We start from the raw sequence: 21,874 nt of genomic DNA on the forward strand, positions 1-21,874 counted from the left end.
TCCACTCCATGAGGCATATGCAACTACAAACAATTCAACATTCAAAATGTACATAATTCATGCTATACATCATGCCAAAAAAACATTGTTGTCACTGATATAATCTCTCAAACTGATATCATCTTCAGTAAAATCAAATTATGAATGCTTAAAGATCACGATAAGAATAAGATATATGTATAATGGTTTAGGCTTTCGAGTTTGTGTGTGTAATATCATTATCCTCATTTTCTGTGTTACTGTACTAGAATTTGTTCTGCCTGATTTTGGCTTCTCAAACAGTTTAGAAAACATTTTGCAATATACATAACTACATTCTTGCAGAAGTGATATTAATGTACAAATTTTCTACACATAGCACATAATATTATCATTTTAGGAGCCAATAAATTAATCAATATGAATGATAACCCTGTAGATAAGAGCTTTGAAAATCTGAATCTTCACTTTCCTTATCTGATTCAGCAGTTCCGTCTCCGCTTCCCTTTCTTTTCTTTCTCCACCTGGATTTCCTAAGCCAGTGTTCAACAAGCATCACACTAAGACTAATGAATATCGTGCCTAGAAAGCCACCACCAAGTGCTAGTAGCACAACAGATAGCCATTGCATCTCTTGATTATGTGGCAAAATCACCCATGTAGCTGCAACATAGCCAGTTGACATAAATGCCACTGCAACCCACATAACCTTATGAGCAATGGTCAATAGTATTGTTTGTGGTTTTCTTCTAAATGGAATGATACTAACAAGAACAATGACTACAGATAAAGAGGTGAAGAGCGCTATGATATTGCTTATTGCAAATACCTTAAAAGCTGATGTTTCACCAACCATTGATATACCTCTCATTGGTCCTTCTTGGTACACACCACCAGGTGGATTAATAGCAGCAGCAAAAGTTACAGTGGCAATCAAAACAGCCACTAATACAATAGTGTTTCTTGCATTTAGTAATGCCTCTTTGTGCATCTCATGATAGTTTTTCCTCTTGGTATGATTCACATTTCCAGTTTTTCCTTTGTTACGATGATGCTTTTGTTTCGCTAAATTAGTTGGTGACGCGTAGAAATATGGATTATAGGTTCCATTCTCAAATCTCTCACTTACATGAGGCTGAGGTGATGTAGATTCAGTGCTTTTGCTAAACGGTGGAGGGCTTGTACAATCATAAGAAACCATTTCAGTAAGCACTTCCATTTCCTTCGGTATATACCTTTGCGTCGAAGAAATCCTAGATGTTGGTGAGGGAGAATTGATGTTGTCTAGTTCAAGTGAAAAAGAAGAAGATTCGGTGCTTCTTTTACCACCATCTCTGACAAATGTGCCTTGTAGCTGTCTATTTTCTGCACTGTCCATACTCTGATCAAGAATGTCTAGTGCTGTGAGCCCTTCATCATTCCTAGTATTAATATCCACTTTTGTCCTGTTGATCAAGAAATCTGCCATCTACAAAGATTATAGAACCATGATCAGAACTATTGAATTGAATGATATTGAAAGAGCTTAAGTACTAAAGCCAGATACTACAGACAAAAAATTGATGCCTGATTTTCTGATATACTGTTTACTTGCATTTGTCATAAATTCAAAATAAAAAACATTAGAAAAATCTTAAATGTTACTTTTCAGTATTTAAATCATTTCAATGCTCTCAAATTACAACAGTTAGTACTTTTCAATAAGAAAATGCAATATGGATATAATTACACTAAAATTATCTCCCCGTACGTTGCACAGAATAAAACACTAGTTAAATATATTCAGAGCTCACATAAATTTCTCACCTTATGGCGACCGCCTGAAGCTGCAAGATGTAAGACAGTGTTGCCATATCTATCTTGTCTGTGCACTAGATTTGTACCATAGGCAACTCTCACCAAGAAAACCAAAGCATCATAACATCCATATCTCACAGCCAGATGAAGTACTGTCTCTTCTTCTCTTGTGGGATAGTGAAAGTACGCAGTACTTACTACCACAAAATAGTCGAGGGTTGAGACTTTCCCCTTAATCTGTTGGATATAGAAAGGTTTAACGTGGAAAAGAATATGTTATGTGAACAGCATGAAAGGGATATTTTTATTGAATGATAACCATCATATTTATACATAAAGAAAAGCCTAAAATAATGCATAAAGAAACTACTATTTGAAAACTAAATGCCTAAAAACTGGTAACAAATAGAGCATATCAGAGAGTTCCTAACAATAACATAAAAAGATAATGGTTCCTAAAAATTAGGATCTTAAAACAGTAGTTTCATAGTCATCCAGTCAACACTCCTCCTTGACTATGAAACTGCATACACCAAGCATTTGTGTCAAGAATTCATATCTAACTTTGTCATATCCTTCTGGTTCCATGACAGCAACGTTGCACCTTTGGTAGATGTCTGAAAGTGATCTAGTTCCTCTAACAGTTTCATCATCAACATCTTCATTCTCCTCCTGAAATTCAAACTTCTCACAATCTTCCCAATTCCAACTATTTGACTCAAGAAATTTGACATCTCTGCTAACAATTACTTTGTTGCCTTGTGGAAGATAGATTCTATAGACTTTTGAAGATGAGCTATAGCCTACAAAAATTTCAGGTTCTGCTTTCTTCTTGATTTGTTCAAGGACAACATCCAAGTTTAAAGATCTCTTCTTTGTCGTAGTTTTTGCAGTAGAGTTAGGTTTGCTTTTAAAACTGCTAATAACGTTATTGGACACTCCTTTATTCATTTGTTCCCATATGGCATCAACTTGTGCTTTTACTTCAGTAACATCCTGTTTTGGTTCCAGGCTTTCCCCTGGAACAGGTTCTTTGACAGATTTTGCAGAGTTTCCATTGATTGTATCGACGGAACTCATCACTCCCGCAGAGTTCACGATAGATGGATGGTGGAGGAACGCAACACCAACCTGAATCCTTCCTTCCTTGTTTACAGCAGCATGTTGTTCCTCATTTATCAAATCCAAGGCAAAGCTCTTGCCTTTCATTTGAACATTGACCATTTCTATGTTGTTTGCATCTTTAATCACACATTTTTTATCCTCAAACAACACCTTATAACCATTCTCTAGCAGTTGAGTAACACTTAAAAGGTTTTGATTAATTTTAGGAACATATAAGACATTAGAAATTAGTTTCAAACCTGAAAGGCTTTCAATTGCAACCGTTCCCTTGCCTTTTACTTTGATAAGTGCGCCATTTCCAATTCTGACTTTGGAAATAGTTGTCTCGTCCAGATCATTAAAGAGCTCACGATCATAAGTCATGTGGTTTGTGCAACCACTATCTATAAGCCAACTCTCTCGAGTGGTGTTGGTGGCAAAGCATGATGCTACAAAGAGTTGCTCCTCCAAAGTTTGATCTTCAACAGCCTTAGCTTCTCCCTGATGTTGAGCCTTGCATATTCTTTCCACATGTCCTAACTGACCACACTTGTGACATTTTACGTCTGGTCTCCACCAACATCTGTCTGGTGTATGGTTATTTTTTTTGCAGTATGGACATGGTGAAAAGAGACTTGTATTGCTGCTCTGGTTTCTTTTCTCATTCCTTCCACCATTGTAGTTCTTTAATTTAGCTTGTAATGCTCCTTCTACTGAACCTTCAGACCTTATCATTCTTCTTTGTTCTTGGGCTTGCATAGCATTTACAAGCTCTGCCACGGTAAGCTTTAACATGTCCTTGGTATTTTCCAAGGAAGTGATAGTTGCTTCAAATCTTTCCGGGACAGTCACGAGAATTTTCTGAACTATTCTTGAATCAGATAATTCAGAACCAAGCAATCTTACTTTGTTAGCAATGCTAATAAGTTTATTTGCATACTCTTTAATTGTTTCAGACTCCTTCATCTTTTGCATCTCAAATTCTCGGATCAAATTAAGTGCTTGCATCCCCCTAATTCTTTCATCTCCTTCATATTCAGTTTTGAGGAAATTCCATATTTCAAATGCTGATTTGATGGTCATAATTCTGGTGAAGATTTCTTCTGAGACAGCAGCAAACAAAGTAGCCCTTGCTTTTGACTTTCTTGTTTTCCTTTCCTTGTGATTTTTTATCTGAGCCATTGTTGGATTGTCTGACAAAGGAAGAACTTCGTAGTCCTCCTCAACAGCTTCCCAGAGGTCATTTGCCTCTAAATACGCCTCCATCCTTGCTGCCCATATATGATAGTTTTCACCATCAAACACAGGTAATGGTAGGGCTTTGTAGGATGTTTCAGAATCCATCTGTTTGATGAATTGAAAATAGTGTTTAAGCTTTTATGGTGGGTTTCACTCACTTCACTCACAAGTCCCTCCAAGAAGAAGGCTCTAGATACCAATTTGTTGGATATAGAAAGGTTTAACGTGGAAAAGAATATGTTATGTGAACAGCATGAAAGGGATATTTTTATTGAATGATAACCATCATATTTATACATAAAGAAAAGCCTAAAATAATGCATAAAGAAACTACTATTTGAAAACTAAATGCCTAAAAACTGGTAACAAATAGAGCATATCAGAGAGTTCCTAACAATAACATAAAAAGATAATGGTTCCTAAAAATTAGGATCTTAAAACAGTAGTTTCATAGTCATCCAGTCAACATAATCACTGCAAGATGCAATGGAGTATAACCATTGTTGTTGTATTGTAAAGCAAGATTTGAATCGCGACTTAGTATGATCCATACAATCTCAAAATGTCCTTTATAACAAGCATGATGCAAGGCTGTATTCCCTTTCTCGTCGATCACTTGAATAAGATCTGGCCACTTGTTCAACAGCTCCCTGACAACATCTACATAGACAATCAACCGTTTAGGAGATAACTTACATCAGCTATATAAGATTTTCAATCCATCACCTTCTTATTATTAGTGATCAAATTAAGCTATTAAGATTGTACCGTTTTAGTCCTTAAGTTCCAAATTGTGCAAATTGTGTCCACTAGGTATATCAATTGTTACAATCAAATTTGTCTATCTATTAATCGTCTATTATTTTTTAACGCTATAGTCTATGTGGTCAACGTGAGTCTTGAAGCTTGCTTAGCCAGAATAAGTTGACACCAACTTAGACAACTTAGGCTCTAGGCGTTAAAAAATTGACGTTTAATTAACAGAGGAATCTAATTGTAAAATTTAGAATACCTGTTTGCCTAATTCGCTCTATTGAAACACAACCTACCAAAAGTGCAATTCAGCCTTGAATTAATATCTCCTAAGGCTAAAATATAAGTTCAAATTCAATACTCATTAAAAAATATTGTTCAAAAAACATGCAAACATAGTGAATAAAACTCTTTCTTCCCACCTGTGTGCCCTCTTACTGCAGGAACTTGGAAACAAGCTTGATCAAACCCTGCTACTTCTTGCCCCACAATCTCAGATATATTCAACAAGAGGTTCACCAAGTCAAGATGACCTTGACTACAAGCTACAAAAAAAGCACTTTTACAAGTAGGATTAAGCTTGCAAGCAGCTGTTGGATTGACTTCCAGCAGCAACATCAAAACCTTGACATTCTCTTGCCTTCAAGCCTCATGAATTGGAGTCTCCATGTTTTTATTCTCAGCAGAAACCATGTCAGGGCATAATCTAACAATCTCTGACACCATTTCAATGCAACCATACTTGGAAGCAAGGTGTAATGGAGTGCTGAAGGTATCATCTGTTTTCTGGTTGAGAATCCCTTCTCTTTTTTTCACTATGCTTGAAAATGTGGTCATGTCATTTTTCTTAATTGCATCGAAAAACTCTTGATCCATTTTCTTGGGGTTGAATTGAAAACCTTTTCAGGCAGTGAGAGAATAACTAGTTGGGCTTAAACATCTTCAAGGAAAACACCTCAAAAGTCAGGTTCCAACGCCTTATCATCTTCAAGGAAAAGTCTTCAAAAGTTAGGTGACAATGCCTCAAAAGTCAATTTATTTCCACATAATCAATGTCACTGTTGCCAAGAAGACTCTTAGTAGCAACAAACTTAAATAGGTTAGAATGGTAGGGAACCATGGCCATTAATCAAGTGGCCAAAGGGTTTGATTTCTGGATCTTGTAAACGTAAACGTAAAAAAATTATTACCATTTGAACTTTTTTCCCATTTCTACTAGCAAGTTTAGGATCACTTTGATTTCATTATGATTTTTGTACTGTATTGAACTATTTGTTTTCAAGTCATAAAGTTCTACATTAGTTTATATATTGTGTTCCTAAGACGGGTCAGCTTTCGACATTTCTGTTTAGTTGTAGAACTTTCAATTCTATATATGAGGTATAGCAACTCCAAAATATTTAACAGTCAAAGTTACAGTATTCTGCGGTAAAAAATACATAGCAAATGACTTTGATGATTAGGAAAAGGTAAAACTAGTGGCTTAAACATTACTGTCACTGATAATAATATCTCAAAAACTGATAGCGCTTTCAATTAAAACAAACTTTGAATGCTTAAAAATGGACAATATAAGATTAATTTGGTAAAGACCGCGATAAGATATGCAGTTAGTGGTTTAGAGTAGTGTGTAGCATGCAAGAATTTCTTCGTTCTGATTCTGGTTTGTGAAATAGTTTTAGGAAATATTTTGGAATATACATGACTAACATTGATATTAATGTACAATTTTTTTACAAATAGCACATAATATTTTCAATTAGGAGCCAAAAAAATAATCAATATGAATGATAACCCTGTAGGTAAGAGCTTTGAAAATCTGAATTTTCACTTTCCTTATCTGATTCAGCAGCTCCATCCCCACTTTCCTTTCTTTTCTTTCTCCACTTGGATTTCCTAAGGCAGTGTTCAACCAGCATCACACTAAGACCAATGAAGATTGTGCCTAGAGAGCCACCACCAAGTGCTAGCAGCAAAACAGATAGCCACTGCATCCCTTGATTATGTGGCAAAATCACCCATGTAGCTGCAACATAGCCAGTTGCCATGAAGGCCACAGCTACCCACATAACCTTGTGAGCAATGATCAACAATAATGTTTGTGGTTTTCTTCTAAATGGAATGACACTAACAAGAACAATAACTACAGATAAAGAGGTGAAGAGTGCTATGTTATTGCTTATTGCAAATACCTTAAAAGCTGATGTTCTACCAACCATCGATTTGCCTCTCATTGGTCCTTCTTGATACACACCACCAGGTGGACTAATACCAGCAGCAAAAGTTACAGTGGCAATCAAAACAGCCACTAATACTATGGTGTTTCTTGCATTTAGTAATGCCTCTTTGTGCATCTCATGATAGTGTTTCCTCTTAGTATGATTCACATTTTCAATTTTTCCTTTGTTATGATGATGCTTTTGTTTCACTAAATTTGTTGGCGAGAAGTAGTATGGATTATAGGTTCCATTCTCAAATCTCTCACTTACTTGAGGCTGAGGCGATCTAGATTCGGAGCTTTTACTAACTGGTGGAGGGCTTATACAATCATAAGAAACCATTTCAGTTAGCACTTCCATTTCATTAGGGATAAACCTTCGAGATGGAGAAAGCCTATATGCTGGCGAGGGAGAATTGTTCTTGTCTAGTTCAAGTGAAAACGAGGAAGATCGGATGCTTCTTTTACCACCAGCTCTGATAAATATGGCTTGTAGTTGCCTATTTTCTACACTGTCCATAGCCTGATCAAGAATGTCAAGTGCTGTCATCCCTTCACTATTCCTAGTATTAATATCCAGCTTTGTCTTGTTGATCAAGAAATCTGTCATCTACAATTATCACAAAACCATAACCATAAATAATTCTTGGATATTGAACAAAATAAAATTGAGAAAGAATATGTACTGAAGCCATATACTACAAACAGTATTTTTGCCTGATATATTGTTTACTTGCATTTATAATGATTTCAAACCAGTAAGCATTTGAAAAATCTTAATTGTTATTTTTTGTTTTTTACATCATTCCAATCAGTCAAATTACAACAGTTACCGACTTTTCTATAAGATGATGCAATATGAATATAAATAAACTAAAATTATCTCGATGTACGTTTCACAGGTTAAAACAATAGTTAAATAAGTTTAGAACTCCCATCAATTTCTCACCTTATGGCGACCGCCTGAAACTGCAAGATGTAAGACACTGTTGCCATATCTATCTTGGCAGTGCAATAGGTTTGTACCATTGGAAACTTGCACCAAGAAAACCAAAGCATCATAGCATCCATATCTCACAGCTAAATGAAATACTGTCTCTTCTTCTCTTGTGAGATAATGAAATGATGCAGCACTTCCTGACACAAAATCATCAAGGATCGATACTTTTCCATTCATTACTGCAAGGTGCAATGGTGTGTAACCATTGTTGTTGTATTGCAAAGCAACATTTGAATCACGTTTTAGTAGGATCCATACAGTCTCTCTGTATCCTTTATTACAAGCATGATGCAATGCTGAATTCCCATTCTCGTCGATCACTTGAGAAAGATCTGGCCACCTGTTCAACAACTCTCTTACAATATCTGCATAAACAGTCAACAGTTTAGGATATATCTTACATCAACTATATATAATTTCCAATCCATCACCTTCTTATTATTAGTGATTAAAGTTGAGCTTAATTTCATTTTTAGTCCACAGATATTAACATTGTGCAATTTTAGTCCTTATGTATCTCAATTTCTACAATCAAATTCCGCTGTCTATTAACCATCTAATTTTTAACCCTATAGGCTACGTGAGTCTTAGTTGACGTGGACCTAACCAATTTGGCAATCTGAAGTGGCCACACAACTATCAGCTTGCTTAGGTGGCTTAAGTTGACACCAACTTAGACCCACGTAGGCTCCAAGAGTTAATTATTTTACGTTTAATTAACATTGCAATCTGATTGTGTCAATTAGATTACATGTTTACCTAACTCGCGCAATCAAAACACACAACCTACCAAAAAGTACATTTCCGCCTTAAGTTAATATCTCTCTAAACAGTAGTTCATTACTATGAAAAAATAAGTTCAAAAAGGTAAAGTTGATAATAAAGTTAAAAAAACATGCAAGCATAGTAAAGAAAACTCTTTATTTTCACCTGTGTGGCCTCTTGATGCAGCAATATGAAAACAGGCTTGATCAAACCCTGCCACTGCTGGCTCCACAATCTCAGATAGATTCAACAATAGGTTTACCAAGTCAAGATGACCATGGCTACAAGCCAGTAAAAAAGGACTTTTACAACTAGGATTAAGCTTGCAAGCAGCTGTGGGATTGACTTCTAAAAGCAACAGTAATACCTTAACATTATCTTGTTTGCAAGCCTCATGAATTGGAGTCTCCATGTTTTTATTCTCAGCAGAAACCATGTCAGGGCATAATCTAACAATTTCAGACACCATTTCAATGCAACCATACTTGGAAGCAAGGTGTAATGGAGTGCTGAAGGTATCATCTGTTCTCTGGTTGAGAATTCCTTCTCTTTCTTTCACTATGCTTGAAAATGTGGAAATGTCATTATTCTTAATTGCATTAAAAAACTCTTGATCCATATTCTTGGGCATTGAGAGAATTGCTAGTTAGGCTTTGTGAATGTGACCACTTATGTAAGAAGGTTAGTTATAGTACTAAACATTTTAGGAAATGTTTTGGAAATTATAGTAGGGACAAAGATCATAGTTTTGACCTATGAGTTATTAGCGTGTGTTTTGGTTTTTGGATGAAAAAAGATCTTAGTTATAGTACTAACATTTTCAAGGAAAATTCCATAATGGAATGTCACTATTTGGAATGAAGCTTCTTGGTACAATTTGTTTCTACATAATGGAATGTCACCATTGCCATGAAGCTTCCTGGTACAAATTTAGATTGGTTTGAATGGTAGGGGATCATGCCCATTAATTAATGATCCTAGGTTCAAAAGTGATAAAAATAGAAGCTTTGGAGTCGTTTCAAGAGGAAGGTCACCAAGACAATCAATCGCCTTAACCTTAAAAAATATAAACTTCTACGGAATAAAATGATATCATATTATTATACTATAGAAACTACAATTAATATAATCTTATTGAAAATTTTGTTGTTTCAACAAGGATTAAACCGGCTGACTTTGTTATCAATTGATTTTTTTTTTAAGAAATTGATTGCTTTAATTTATTAAATAGTTTTATATTCTAAAACGTAAATTCAATCTAAATTTAGTAATTTTACTTCAATACTATTATGGACTTAGAAAAACATTATCTTAAATTTCGTCTTAGACTTTCCATACACATATATGAAGGCTGGATATGCTCATAATTCATACCATCACGATCTTGGTCTTTCACGTCAGTGGGGTAAGTTCTTTGGTGGCTCACGTTCATAAGTGGTCCACCACTGGTCGATACTTAAAATCATCAAAAAATTTAACGATTGTTGATGAAACTATTTAGAATAAAAATTGATGATATTTTTAATATTTACGACTAAGATAATGACTTGATTGATGTTGATTCAATACAAGCTACATATTTATTTTCTGTTGTTTTAATCAAACTGATATCAATTAAAGAGGACCGTTAACATCTACTACCAAAGAGACAACGTCTATTGTCGTTGAAGTTTTGAACATTTTTTTAAGTATTTGGCCATGGTATACCACTTATGAAAGTGGCTCGTATTAGAATTTCTTGTGTAAGTAGTTTGTAATGAACTATGATTGGTTTAGAGGAAGCTTAATACAATTTTCTCAAAATTGCTAGGAAAGTGAGAAATGATCGACACTTGAATTTTATGGCCAAACTTGTCTAAAAATATCATTTTTGTTAATCTCATCTATGTCATGAAAATAAACTTGAGAAATAATATAAAGAAAAGTACACATCACACAATTTATTTTAAATAGAAAGAGATTCTCTGCATAAGAATTCCTAGAACTTGTCTTCAAATGTTTTTTTTTCTTTATCTAATTGCTCAATAATAAGAAAGTCAACAAATTAGAAACTTTGGGTTTATTTTATTTTGGAAATCCAAAGATCTTGCAGTGTAGAATTTTTGCAAATTGACTTTTGAATCCTTCAATATTCCTTAACATCTTTGCACACGTTAGATTATTTGGAAAAGTATCTCAAAATTCAGAAAGTTGAACTAGTTCAAACGAGTTAGATTAAGACTTCTAAACTACAATTAGTGGTATGATTTATTTTTATTTTAGTTTTCCAGGGTTAAACTGACTTTAATCATTAGTGATAGTTACAAGTATGTTTTTTAAACTTCAATTGAATACACCAAAATTGAATAAAGGTTGAAAAAACAAAAGCATATTTGAACCTAATATGTATTATTTCTCCTTAAAAAAATGTATTGTTTGTAAGCTCCCTTAAAAAAATGTGTTATTTCTAATGATAAATTAGTATTTTTGGTGCTAACCAAACAAAAATTGTTCCACCGATATATCGAATTTTCATCGTTTCATAAATTTTGTATTTTGAAAATATTAGTTTCATTTTGTTAAACAAATTATACTAGCTAGACATAATTGTCTCCATGAGCTTAGCTCAGTTGGTAGGGACAATGCATAATATATCTAAGGTTTGAGGTTTGAACCCCAAACATAAAAAAAAAAAAAAAAAGTATTATTAGATTTGTCTTCTTTTTTTGGTTCAAGAAGTGATTATGCCCATTAATATTGTACATTTATTGCTCTATAAAGGTGCTTGAAGCAACAGAACAATCTCAAGTAAAGCCAAATGCAGAAGTTGATTACAATAACACAGCGCGGGGTTGGTGAGGAAGAGTGAGATGACCCTGCTCCACATACGATGCAAAGCAATCATCAAACATTTCTTCAACAGATTTAAACTTGAATCCTAAACTCTCCAGCTTTCCAGTGTTTAGTTCATAATGTGGTCTATCTAGTTTCTTGAACCTGAAAACCAAATAAATCATACAAAGATATACATATTAGTTTTTCCTTTTCTTCTAAGCTGTGTTTACATTTTCTAGTTTCCAATATTGTAATGTGATTAAATTCTATATATACCGACGGTGTAATTTTTTTTTTATACATGTATCCAATCAAATAACATCATAGTAACTATTAACCAACCTTTTGGGAATTGGAAAACCAGGATAACGATTTGCTAGCATGGCAACCAAATCATCATTATCCATTATTTTTGAACTGCAAAGGTATCTACCACGAGAGGCTTTGTTCTCATAAAGAAGGATGTGACAAAGTGCAACATCATCGATATGAACATATCCCATCCTTCCATGCCATTGAAATTTCTCAGTTTCCCCTGTTAGTTTAATTAGCAGTATAGTCAATCATATGATTTTACAAAATATAGCAATCAAATTAAGCTTAGAACATTTGTGTGCATGTACCTTTGAACAAGCCTAACACATCAGATGCAGTGGAACATAAATCTGTTGGTAAGTTAGGTCCAATTATGAATGATGGTAAAATAGTCACCAAGTCTATTCCATTCTCTTTGCAATATTCCCAAGCTGCTTTTTCTGCCAGTGTCTTTGACATTGGGTACCATGCCTTAATTCAATACAAGTTTGTTACATTAAGTACATGCTAATCAAAATCTTATAAATATATGATTACTTGAGGAAATGTGTACCTGGAGTTTCTCACACAATTCCAATGAGCTCCAAGATGACTCGTCTATTGGTATGTTTGGATCAAAATCAGCTCTTACTCTAACAGCTGAAGACGATGAGGCTAACACCACTCGAACAAGGGCTGGATTCTTTCGACAAGAGCGCAACACATTTAGCGTACCTTGGACCGCTGGTTCCAAGATTTCTGCCTGTTTTTTGACAAAATTTAACAACCATATCAGAGATTAATCAAAGTATAGTTTCCATGATGTTTGAATTTTGATTAATGTATGAGGTTATAGGTTGTAACATAACATAACATAGAGATACCTAAGAATAATATCATATAGTTGCAACATGTTTCATGAAAACATAGAAATATAAATGACATATCACACCTTAGGATCATTTGATATATGATTGAGTACTGGAGAGGCAATGTGGAAGACACCTTTGCATCCCATGATCGCGTTGTCGAAGCTATTTTCTTCCATTAAATCAGCTTGGACTAGTTCGAGTCTTTCTGTTGCTCCTTCCAACTTCCATAAATGTTCAACTTTCTGCTTCTTACCTGCAAGTATATATAAAATAAAAATGTCATGCATATGTTAAATGTGTTTAAATGTAATTACATTTTGCAACTTATTAGTTGAATATTGTAAAAATGAAAATGAAAATAGGTTTGGTCATGATCATAAAATACATTTTACCTAAATCTCTAACTGTTCCAATGACATGATATCCAGACAAAAGAAGTTGCTTAATAAGCCAAGAAGCCAAAAAGCCTGAAGCTCCTGTTACACATACTTTGTGTTCCATATCCTAAGTGTACAAGTGAACAAGGCAAGTGTAATATTGGTTTTGTCCTTGCTATGTAATGTTAGCGTTTATGATTTTTTTTCTTCTTAAATAAACACATTTTTTCATGTTTCCTCTTCAATCTTCACAAGGATGAGATGATCAAGCTAACCCAACTTCAACTAATGGGTGAATACATGACCTACCTACCTTTCACTTGGCTTCTTGCTAATTTCATCAATGTAACTATCGATTAATTGAATTGGATTGGTATTTGGTAGATTTGTATTGATACTATGCTTAAATGTTGAAACATAATAATACACGCATATACACATAAATTGAGGTTAAAATGACTTTCATTTCATGGAAGATCCAAATGAGTTAAAACTAGTTAAATTTAAAACTAAAAATCCAATTTGGTCCCTTACAATTTTTTTCGGCTCAAAATAATATTCAAACTAAAACATAAATTGAGCTGGTTTTAGTGGATTGCTATCACATATTTCACTTGAATATGTGAAGATAATGTAAAACACATTTGAAATCCAATTTAAGGTCAAACCCCTTTAAATAATTATACATATTATGTTCATATAAATGTTACTTATATTGACCCGTCAAAGAAGGTAGAATCGGTTGATAAAAGAAGTTGATTCACCTGAGCTCAACTACTGGTTGTCGATGTAATAACCACTTTAATGGATGGTCTATAAATATTTTAAGCACTCTTTGAGTTTACCCTAACTCATGAACACCGAAACCCAACTCATCTAAACTTTACCGCATCAAACATATATTGACCAAATACCTCCATCTTCAAAAGTTATCTTATCCATTATTTCAGCAACCGTTACTCAAGTTCATTGATTTGACTTATTATTCATAGGTCAAATCAAAAGTTGATATATTTATAAGGATAAAAACATATTTAATCCTATTTATTATTTCTAACCTCATATTTCAACTATATGCAATTGTTATGGTATTTTTACAAATCTTGTAGAACACTATTTTTATTTGTCTTCAAATAATTTCTTAATTATTTAAAACGAGAGAAGTGAATATTTATCTAAACAAATTAACAATTAATCACACATAAATTCAGGGAGTTTCAATTCAAAATCCTGTGGTGTCTTCATGTTATGCGAATCCAAAATACAAATAATATTAATATTCAAATATCACCATCCGCAGCGCCCATGGCCTAATGGATAAGGCGCTTGACTTCTAATCAAGCGATTGTGGGTTCGAGTCCCACTGGGCGTGCTGTGCTTTTTTGTTGTGGGTTCTTAATATTTTTGTGGGTTCTTAATATTTGGAATGACCTGGCTAGATTGGAATGCAGCAGCTTGCCCATCCAATGAGTAGTCATATTGTAGACTGATGCTAAAATATTACCTAAATATTTTAGCATCTTAACCACCTAATTGGAATTAAAGATGATATTTGTACAATCATTTTGATACAACTTTATACAATATTTTCTCTTATACTCACATTATATTTTAATTCTCTCTCTCTCTATTGTTTTTATCAATAAAAAGAGAGAACAAATGTTGTCCCGAAAATAGTTACAAAATAGTTGTACAAATATCATTATTCAATTGAAATTTCATTGCAGTCAAAAATAAAAAGAATTTTTTTTTTGAATTCCCTTTAATCTTAGTATTTTGGTATGAGTGTGATATTTGAACAACTAATTTGGTACAGCTTTGTTGTTCTCTCTTCTTATTGGTTAAAAACAATAGAAAGAGAAAAATAAAGAGAGAGAATAAGAATCTAATGAGTCTATAAAAAAGAAAGTTGTTGTTATACCAAAATGGTTATACAAATATGATTTCTCTTTTGGTATTGACCACACATTTTTTTACTATAGTTTCTTCTACATAGATATAAACGTAGATATCTCTTTCGGTTGAAATTCGAGTATTGATACACCATATCATAAGAGTTTGGGTGTTTTGCGTCTTTCACAAAATTCAATCTCATTGATGATTGATCGTATAGACTATAGACTCTACAGGGCCGGCCCTAAGCATAGGATGGGGGTGTGACGGCCTAGGGCCCTTGCCTGTAGGGGTCCAAAAAAAAATTTATAAGGGGGTGCATATAGCAAAACTAAGAAAAATTGGTGGTGCGTATAGCAATTCGTATTCGCAGGGCCAGATTAAAATCATTGTCTCGGCCCAACTTGTAAAAAATAGGGAAAAAAATAACCTTTTATGCAAGAAGGTTACTTTCTAGGCCCCCCATATCTCTTTAAGCCCCCTAAAAAATAAAAAATAAATTCTTTTTGTGTAATTGAAAAGTCCCCACTCTTAAAACCACATTTAAACAAAAAATCTTTTTGTGGAATTAGAAAAATAGATGAGAAAAGAAACCTAAAGAGAAAAACTAAAAAGTTCCAAAACCAAAACCAGACAATTGCAATTTGTAAGAAAATCGTTATTGATTCTCACCATTCTCTTAAATCATTCTCTCTCTCCAGGTGAATTGTTTTAGGTTTATTTTTTTTTTCTTATTCCAATTCTCTTTGATAATGATTGTTTCAATTCTCTAATTGCTTCATGTGTTGAATTCTAATTGAATTTATTTATGCTTTTTCCAATTGAATCCATTATTGAATTCACTAATTCTCACCATTATTGAATTGATTTTTGCTTTTTACAATTGAAGTATGTACACCGTACAAGTGAATAATATTAATGAATTGTTGCCTTTTTCCAATTGAATCATTATAGTGTTTCTTGAAATTGGATTTGGAGATTAAAAGTCCCTGAAAAAATAAATTTTTTAGTTTGGCTAGCTTGCCATGACGCTACTCCAACTTTAGCCTTGCTTAATCATAGGAACATGGTAAACTCGGCTATTTGTTCAAGACGCGGTGACCAAGAAGAAACATTCCTTCATTGTGTGAGAGATTGTAATTTCTCCCTCGTTATATGGCAGAGGATCGGCTTCACATCTCAGCCTTTTTTCTTTTCTAATTCGGTTACTGAATGGTTACAAGAAGGTTCAAAATGCTCCTGAACATCTGTTTTCTTTGCGGCTTTGTGGTGGCTTTGGAAACACCGTAACCAAATGTGCCTCACCAACGAAACCATGTCTGTTACTAGATTATGTGGTAATATTTTCAGTTATGCAGAAACCATCAGCACCAACCTGTGCATTCAACCAAGTGATCTTGCCCCTGCAAGATTCATTCGATGGAACAATAACAATCATATGTGCATAATATTGAACGTCGATGGTAGCTGCAATGGTGACCCTATCCGTTCAGGTTTTGGAGGAGTTATTCGCAACAATTCAGGTGACTACATTTCTGGTTTCTCAGGTTTCATAAGCAACTCTAACGATATTCTGTTCTCCGAACTTACGGCTCTTCATCAAGGTCTAATTTTGGCTATCAGCCTAAATTGCGGTGAGTTAGCTTGCTACTCCGATTCACTGCTTACGGTAAACCTCGTTAAGGATGAACTTCCTCAGTATCATGTGTATGCTGTTCTTATTCAAAACATTAAGGACATGCTCAAATGAGCTCTTGATAAAAAAAAAATGAAGAGCTAATAAAATCATAACACGGAGCTCTTGATAAATTTGGGTTAGGTTCGGCAGCCCACCTTTTTTCGTTTTGTTTTTTCTTTTTATTAATAATACATAGGATGAGGTGTATTTGACACACAATATTTTAGGGTGCCAACATAGTTAGGATGTTCGCCATAACTAATGCATGTAACATTCATCATTTATAAGAAGAAAATAATTTATGATGTAATATAAAGGGCCCTTTTTCATACTATGTCTAAGGCCCGTAAAATTCTAGAAACGACCATGCTATAGACAGCCATTTTAGTTGCATGCATGCTTAGCCATAAAACATGTGCATTATTAAGCAAATAGTAGTATACTGTACTGACTAAATGATTTTCGCACTCTTGTCATCCGAAGATGGATACTTTTCTAGCATTAGTCAATTGAAAGCGGCAATCTGTACGAAATCATTTACTATAAGCTTTGTTTGTCTTTCCACTTGACTCCTAAAATAGAATCTTTGGACTAATAATAATTAGAAGTAACATAAAGTACCATTATTGCAGTCGCATAATAATGTGATAAGAATAAAAAGTCATGGGATGCAGCTGCCTGGCAGCTCAGAAACTATATTTGAACCAATGCTTGATAAAAAGAATATGAATCATGTATAGGAATCAAAAATTTATGTTAGGATTAAATTAAGCTAAGAAGGAAAACTCAATCCTAAAGACTATAGCTCATTAGTGTTTATTTTTCTTCTAATAATAAATGATAGTAATTAGCTGTTAAATTAGTTTATTTTATTTTATTTGTGGTCCAGATATGAATCCAAAACCTCCAAATTTGTATTCTTTAGTTTAAAATCCAGCTATAAATCCAAAACCTTCAAAATTTTATTTTTTAGTTTAAACCAATTGAACAACCTAACCCTCCATTCTAATTCATTCGGTGGAAGAGCATCATGACTTACATATTAATTGAATACTTTTATTTACTTAATGTGAAATTATCACGGTTAAGTTCATTTAGTTTTTATTTTTCAAATTTAGTATATACAAACTCTTTCTATAATAAACAAAAATTAAAGAAGAATATTTACATGAGATTATATGTTGTGAAAAGGGAAATTATTATTAGTTGGTAGATTTAAAAAAAAAATTGGAAAATTCAAGTGCAAAAAATCAACATCACAATAATGTTCACATCCAAAATAACCTTTCATTTGCCGTATCTTAAATATTAAATAAATTAAAATGAGAATAAAAAGTAAAAAAAATTACATAATGGAAAATTAGACCAAAATCCAAGAAAATAAACATTCAAATTTACAACAATCGCTTCATTAAAAATTTGACCAAATTTTTTTAGTGGAATAAAACCATTGTGATTTGTGATATTCATTAACAATTTAATTGCAATTTTGGTCCTCTTATTATTTTAATAAAAAATTATTTAAAAGTTAATCCATGTTTCTTTTAATTATATAAAATAAAAGTAAATTGTTTCTTATATATAAAAAAAAGGGTTAATTATGTTTTAAGTCCCTATAAATAGGCGTGTTTCCAACATTAGTCCCTACTTAAATTTTATTAAATTTTTGGTCCCCAACTCTTTTTTCCGTTAGCAAAATAGGTCCTTGCTGTTAATTATTGGTGATTGAGCAAACGGTGAAACACACGTAGATGCCACATCTGACTTTTTTTTTGTTAAATATGTTTTTAGTCCCTGTAAAATTGAGGCATTTTATGTTTAGTCCCTACTTAATTTTAATAATTGTTTAATTAGTCCATACAAAAATACTATGCACTCAGTATTAGTCCTTGCTCAATTCAAATTTGTTTAATTTATGCTTAAACTCTTAAGTTTTTTAATGATATTTTGTAGACGTGTTAAGAACATTACTAAAAGTTCATCCGCAATAAATTATCTCAAAATTTGATTTATATGTCCAGAATTTATTACTTTTATCTTTAACTTTTATCGTTTTCAAAAATTCATATTTAATTATTTTCATGTTAAAAAATTCTAAATTTTAGTAATTAAACTTTTCATAGTGTTCTAATGGATATATTGGCGCTGCCCTTTTTTTCTTGGCAGGAACTAGTTTTGATAAACTAAGTCTTCTTTATCTTGAGGAAATGGGCGGAATGGCTATCCCAATGCAAAAAATATTCACGATTAATTTTCACTATCTTATCGATGACTTCTCTTGCATTGTCGGGCATGAGTGGTTTTGTTGCCGAATTGATAGTTTTTTTTGGAATAATTACTTGTCAAAAATATCTTTTCATGATGAAAATATTATCATAACTAGTTTTAGTAGGTTTTTTAGTCCCTACAAAAAAAAAATTACTTCTAATTTTAGTCCCTGCTAAAACAAAGTTTGTTTAATTATCCTTAAACTCTTAAATTTTTGAAGGTTTTTTTGAGACAAGTTTAGAGCACTATGAAAGGTTCAATTACTAAAATTTAGAATTTTTTAACATGAAACGAATTAAATATGAATTTTTGAAAACGATAAAAGTTAAAGATAAAAGTAATAAAATCTGGACATATAAATCAAATTTTGCGATAATTTTTTGCGGAGGAACTTTTAGTAATGTTCTTAACACGTCTAAAAAAATTGTAAAAAAACTTAAAAGTTTAAGCATAAAATTAAACAAATTTGAATTGAGCAGGGACTAATACTGAGTGCATAATATTTTTGTAAGGACTAAAATAATTATTAAAATTAAGTAGAGACTAAACTTAAAATGCCTCAATTTTACAGGGACTAAAAACATATTTAACCAAAAAAAAAAGTCAGATGTAGCATCCACGTGTGCTTCACCGTTTGCTCAATCAGCAACAATTAACAGCGAGGACCTATTTTGCTAACGGAAAAAAACGTTGGGGACCAAAAATTTAATAAAATTTAAGTAGGGACTAATGTTGGAAACACACCTATTTATAGGGATCAGAAAGATAGGAACTACTAACTTAATTTCCAAAAGAAAGAAAGTACTATATTTGCACACTTTGAGAAAAAGAAAAGAAGGTAGCATGTAGTACCAAGGAGCAGAAGAAAGAGTGATGAAATTCAGTTGAAGGGTACTTATTATATTACACTGATGGAAGTGAGACCAAAAAAATAGCCAAATTAACATAAGAGTTATGAAAGAAGTACCAACAACAATAATTTAAACTTTACAAAACGAAACCAAATATGGCAATTGTTGAATATCACAAACTAACTAAGTTCTTTTTTACAACAAAAAACTCTGTTCTTCAACCATCATGTCACAGAAACTTTCTACTGACGGATAAAACCAACTTTCAACCGAGTCAATCAACATAAACTCACTTCTCACCTCAACCGAGTCATAACTTTCTTCTATATTAGGAAGCTCAACAATCTCACTTAGCTCTGAAGACTCTGATGAATATGAAAGTGAGTCGGAGACTTTAGAGCTTAGTGAGATTGTTGAGTGCAATATTTGAGAATCAAATTCCACCTCCACCATGGCAGCAGCTTCTGCAGCTGCAAGTTGAATGTCACGTGGAGACAACGTTGTTGGTCTTGGAAGCATGTGAGCTATTTCAGGGAAATTAAGGATTGGTGAATGACCCTTTATGCTTAAAGCAGCAACATCATGTGCTCTAGCTGCCATTTCAGGAGTAGCGTAAGTTCCAAGCCAGATTCGTGATTTTTTGCGAGGTTCGCGGATTTCGGATACCCATTTGCCCCAGCTTCGCATTCGAACGCCGTGATAAACCGGGTGGCTGTTGCTGTCTCTGTTCTGCTTCACCTTGCTCTGTTTCTTTGTCTCTGTTTTTTTAGGTTTTGAAGGTGAGAAACAGTTTGTTGTTTGTTTCATTGTTTTTTAGAATGATTGGGAAAGAGATTGAGAGATAAGGGATGGAAGGTGTTGAGGAGAAATAGTGTTGGTGAAATGGCTTTTTATATGAGAAAATATTTTGTCATATCAATAATGATGATACATCTATACCCTTTTTCGTACACTCCTGTCACACCAAGTTAACACATCTATACCCTTTTTCGTACACTCCTGTCACACCAAGTTAACAGTGTGCAACGATACCATTAAAATTGTGGTTAATTCAATTCTATGTAATTTTCGATGCAATCTAAATTAATCATCTAATCGACTGAATTAACTATATTTTTGGACGTGATCAACATGTGTACGAAAAAGTGGATGTCCATAGAATATTGTTGATACAAGATATAGTGACCCTTAACCCACCAATAATATATTCATTCCACTATTGGAAGTGCAAATTGCAAAGGTTGGAAAAAAAACATGAAGAAAAAGATATAACTATATAAGTGATGAAATCAACACGGTAAAACAAACAGAAAAGTATGAAGAGAGGATTGGATTTTCCTTTTCTTGTGTAAGATTTATTTGGACAAGTATAAGGTCATGTAGGACTAGTGGAGATATCATGGATCATCTTACTATTATTGAAAGGACCTACTTATGTATCGTATTTTATATTTGAAACAAGGTCTTTTTGTGGTACCTACTAGTAAAGATCTCATGCAAAATTATACGGATGTGAGGAAAAAAATACTATAAATAAAGATGTTAAACTATGTGTCATTGACAAAGAATTTTCTTAAAATTAAATAGAGTTGAATTAACCCCAATTTTAATCGTATCTTTGCACACTATTAACTTGGTGTGACAGGAGTGTACGAAAAAGGGTATAGAAGATAAATGATGATGTATAAAGTTAGTACTTTTAAGGTTGTACCTAAAAATAATGAAGTTATGTTTTAAGGTATTACACATGTGTATTAGCCACATTTTTGGTTGAGTTTCATAAGTCAACATCCCACCTTTAACAATTGTCTTATTACTTTTTGCAAAACCCCATTCTCCACCCAATTTAGTTTTTAATTAAAGACATTCACAACCAATTGGTGTCTTCCACGCTTCAATTGTAGGAATGGACAATGTCTAATGACACCACACCACTAGCATTTGTTCTTGCTTTCCTTATGCTGCTTTGTTA

General features: G+C 33.2%; 4 protein-coding genes, 1 non-coding gene and 1 pseudogene across 5 annotated transcripts; 2 read left to right on the forward strand and 4 right to left on the reverse strand.

Moving 5' to 3' along the window:
- Positions 1-180: 180 nt before the first annotated feature.
- On the reverse strand, positions 181-5,820 carry LOC146951285 (uncharacterized). Its single transcript, XM_085747241.1, has 4 exons — positions 5,295-5,820; positions 4,588-4,779; positions 1,786-2,009; positions 181-1,447 (listed from the first exon to the last, which is right to left on the reverse strand). Exons 1-4 carry the CDS (start codon positions 5,488-5,490, stop codon positions 395-397), a joined length of 1,665 nt encoding a protein of 554 aa, XP_085603367.1. The 5' UTR covers positions 5,491-5,820; the 3' UTR covers positions 181-394.
- Positions 5,821-6,419: 599 nt separating this feature from the next.
- LOC146951286 (uncharacterized) lies at positions 6,420-9,792 on the reverse strand. Its single transcript, XM_085747242.1, has 3 exons — positions 9,021-9,792; positions 8,040-8,455; positions 6,420-7,700 (listed from the first exon to the last, which is right to left on the reverse strand). The coding sequence occupies exons 1-3, from the start codon at positions 9,484-9,486 to the stop codon at positions 6,651-6,653; spliced, it is 1,932 nt and encodes a 643-aa protein (XP_085603368.1). The 5' UTR covers positions 9,487-9,792; the 3' UTR covers positions 6,420-6,650.
- Positions 9,793-11,356: 1,564 nt separating this feature from the next.
- On the reverse strand, positions 11,357-13,463 carry LOC146951287 (dihydroflavonol 4-reductase-like1). The gene is made up of 6 exons (XM_085747249.1): positions 13,228-13,463; positions 12,916-13,088; positions 12,538-12,726; positions 12,293-12,455; positions 12,012-12,204; positions 11,357-11,831 (listed from the first exon to the last, which is right to left on the reverse strand). Exons 1-6 carry the CDS (start codon positions 13,334-13,336, stop codon positions 11,666-11,668), a joined length of 993 nt encoding a protein of 330 aa, XP_085603375.1. The 5' UTR covers positions 13,337-13,463; the 3' UTR covers positions 11,357-11,665.
- A 1,048-nt stretch (positions 13,464-14,511) lies between these two features.
- Positions 14,512-14,584, forward strand: TRNAR-UCU (transfer RNA arginine (anticodon UCU)). Its single transcript has one exon. It is a non-coding gene; the product is annotated as a tRNA-Arg (tRNA).
- A 1,836-nt stretch (positions 14,585-16,420) lies between these two features.
- On the forward strand, positions 16,421-16,855 carry LOC146951289 (uncharacterized). Its single transcript, XM_085748724.1, has one exon. It carries the CDS (start codon positions 16,421-16,423, stop codon positions 16,853-16,855), a length of 435 nt encoding a protein of 144 aa, XP_085604850.1.
- Positions 16,856-19,897: 3,042 nt separating this feature from the next.
- On the reverse strand, positions 19,898-20,768 carry LOC146951290 (dehydration-responsive element-binding protein 3 pseudogene; annotated as a pseudogene).
- Positions 20,769-21,874: the final 1,106 nt, after the last annotated feature.

Source organism: Medicago sativa, chromosome 2 (assembly GCF_051527215.1).
Source record: "Medicago sativa cultivar Bolivia chromosome 2, Bolivia_mono, whole genome shotgun sequence".
In the NCBI taxonomy this organism is placed as follows: domain Eukaryota; kingdom Viridiplantae; phylum Streptophyta; class Magnoliopsida; order Fabales; family Fabaceae; genus Medicago; species Medicago sativa.

What these genes read in the sequence shown, in the direction of transcription:
- LOC146951287 (XM_085747249.1), bottom strand. Translation starts at nt 13,336, where the DNA reads ATGGAACACAAAGTATGTGTAACAGGAGCTTCAGGCTTTTTGGCTTCT. An exon ending in TGGAACAGTTAGAGATTTAG is followed by an intron (nt 13,089 to 13,227) that starts GTAAAATGTATT and finishes ATATACTTGCAG; the next exon opens with GTAAGAAGCAGAAAGTTGAA. An exon ending in ATATATCAAATGATCCTAAG is followed by an intron (nt 12,727 to 12,915) that starts GTGTGATATGTC and finishes GTCAAAAAACAG; the next exon opens with GCAGAAATCTTGGAACCAGC.
- LOC146951285 (XM_085747241.1), bottom strand. Translation starts at nt 5,490, where the DNA reads ATGTTGCTGCTGGAAGTCAATCCAACAGCTGCTTGCAAGCTTAATCCT. An exon ending in TGCAGTAAGAGGGCACACAG is followed by an intron (nt 4,780 to 5,294) that starts GTGGGAAGAAAG and finishes TTGTCTATGTAG; the next exon opens with ATGTTGTCAGGGAGCTGTTG. An exon ending in ATTGCATCTTGCAGTGATTA is followed by an intron (nt 2,010 to 4,587) that starts TGTTGACTGGAT and finishes TCCAACAGATTA; the next exon opens with AGGGGAAAGTCTCAACCCTC.
- LOC146951289 (XM_085748724.1), top strand. Translation starts at nt 16,421, where the DNA reads ATGTCTGTTACTAGATTATGTGGTAATATTTTCAGTTATGCAGAAACC.
- LOC146951286 (XM_085747242.1), bottom strand. Translation starts at nt 9,486, where the DNA reads ATGCCCAAGAATATGGATCAAGAGTTTTTTAATGCAATTAAGAATAAT. An exon ending in TGCATCAAGAGGCCACACAG is followed by an intron (nt 8,456 to 9,020) that starts GTGAAAATAAAG and finishes CTGTTTATGCAG; the next exon opens with ATATTGTAAGAGAGTTGTTG. An exon ending in TTTCAGGCGGTCGCCATAAG is followed by an intron (nt 7,701 to 8,039) that starts GTGAGAAATTGA and finishes TGATAATTGTAG; the next exon opens with ATGACAGATTTCTTGATCAA.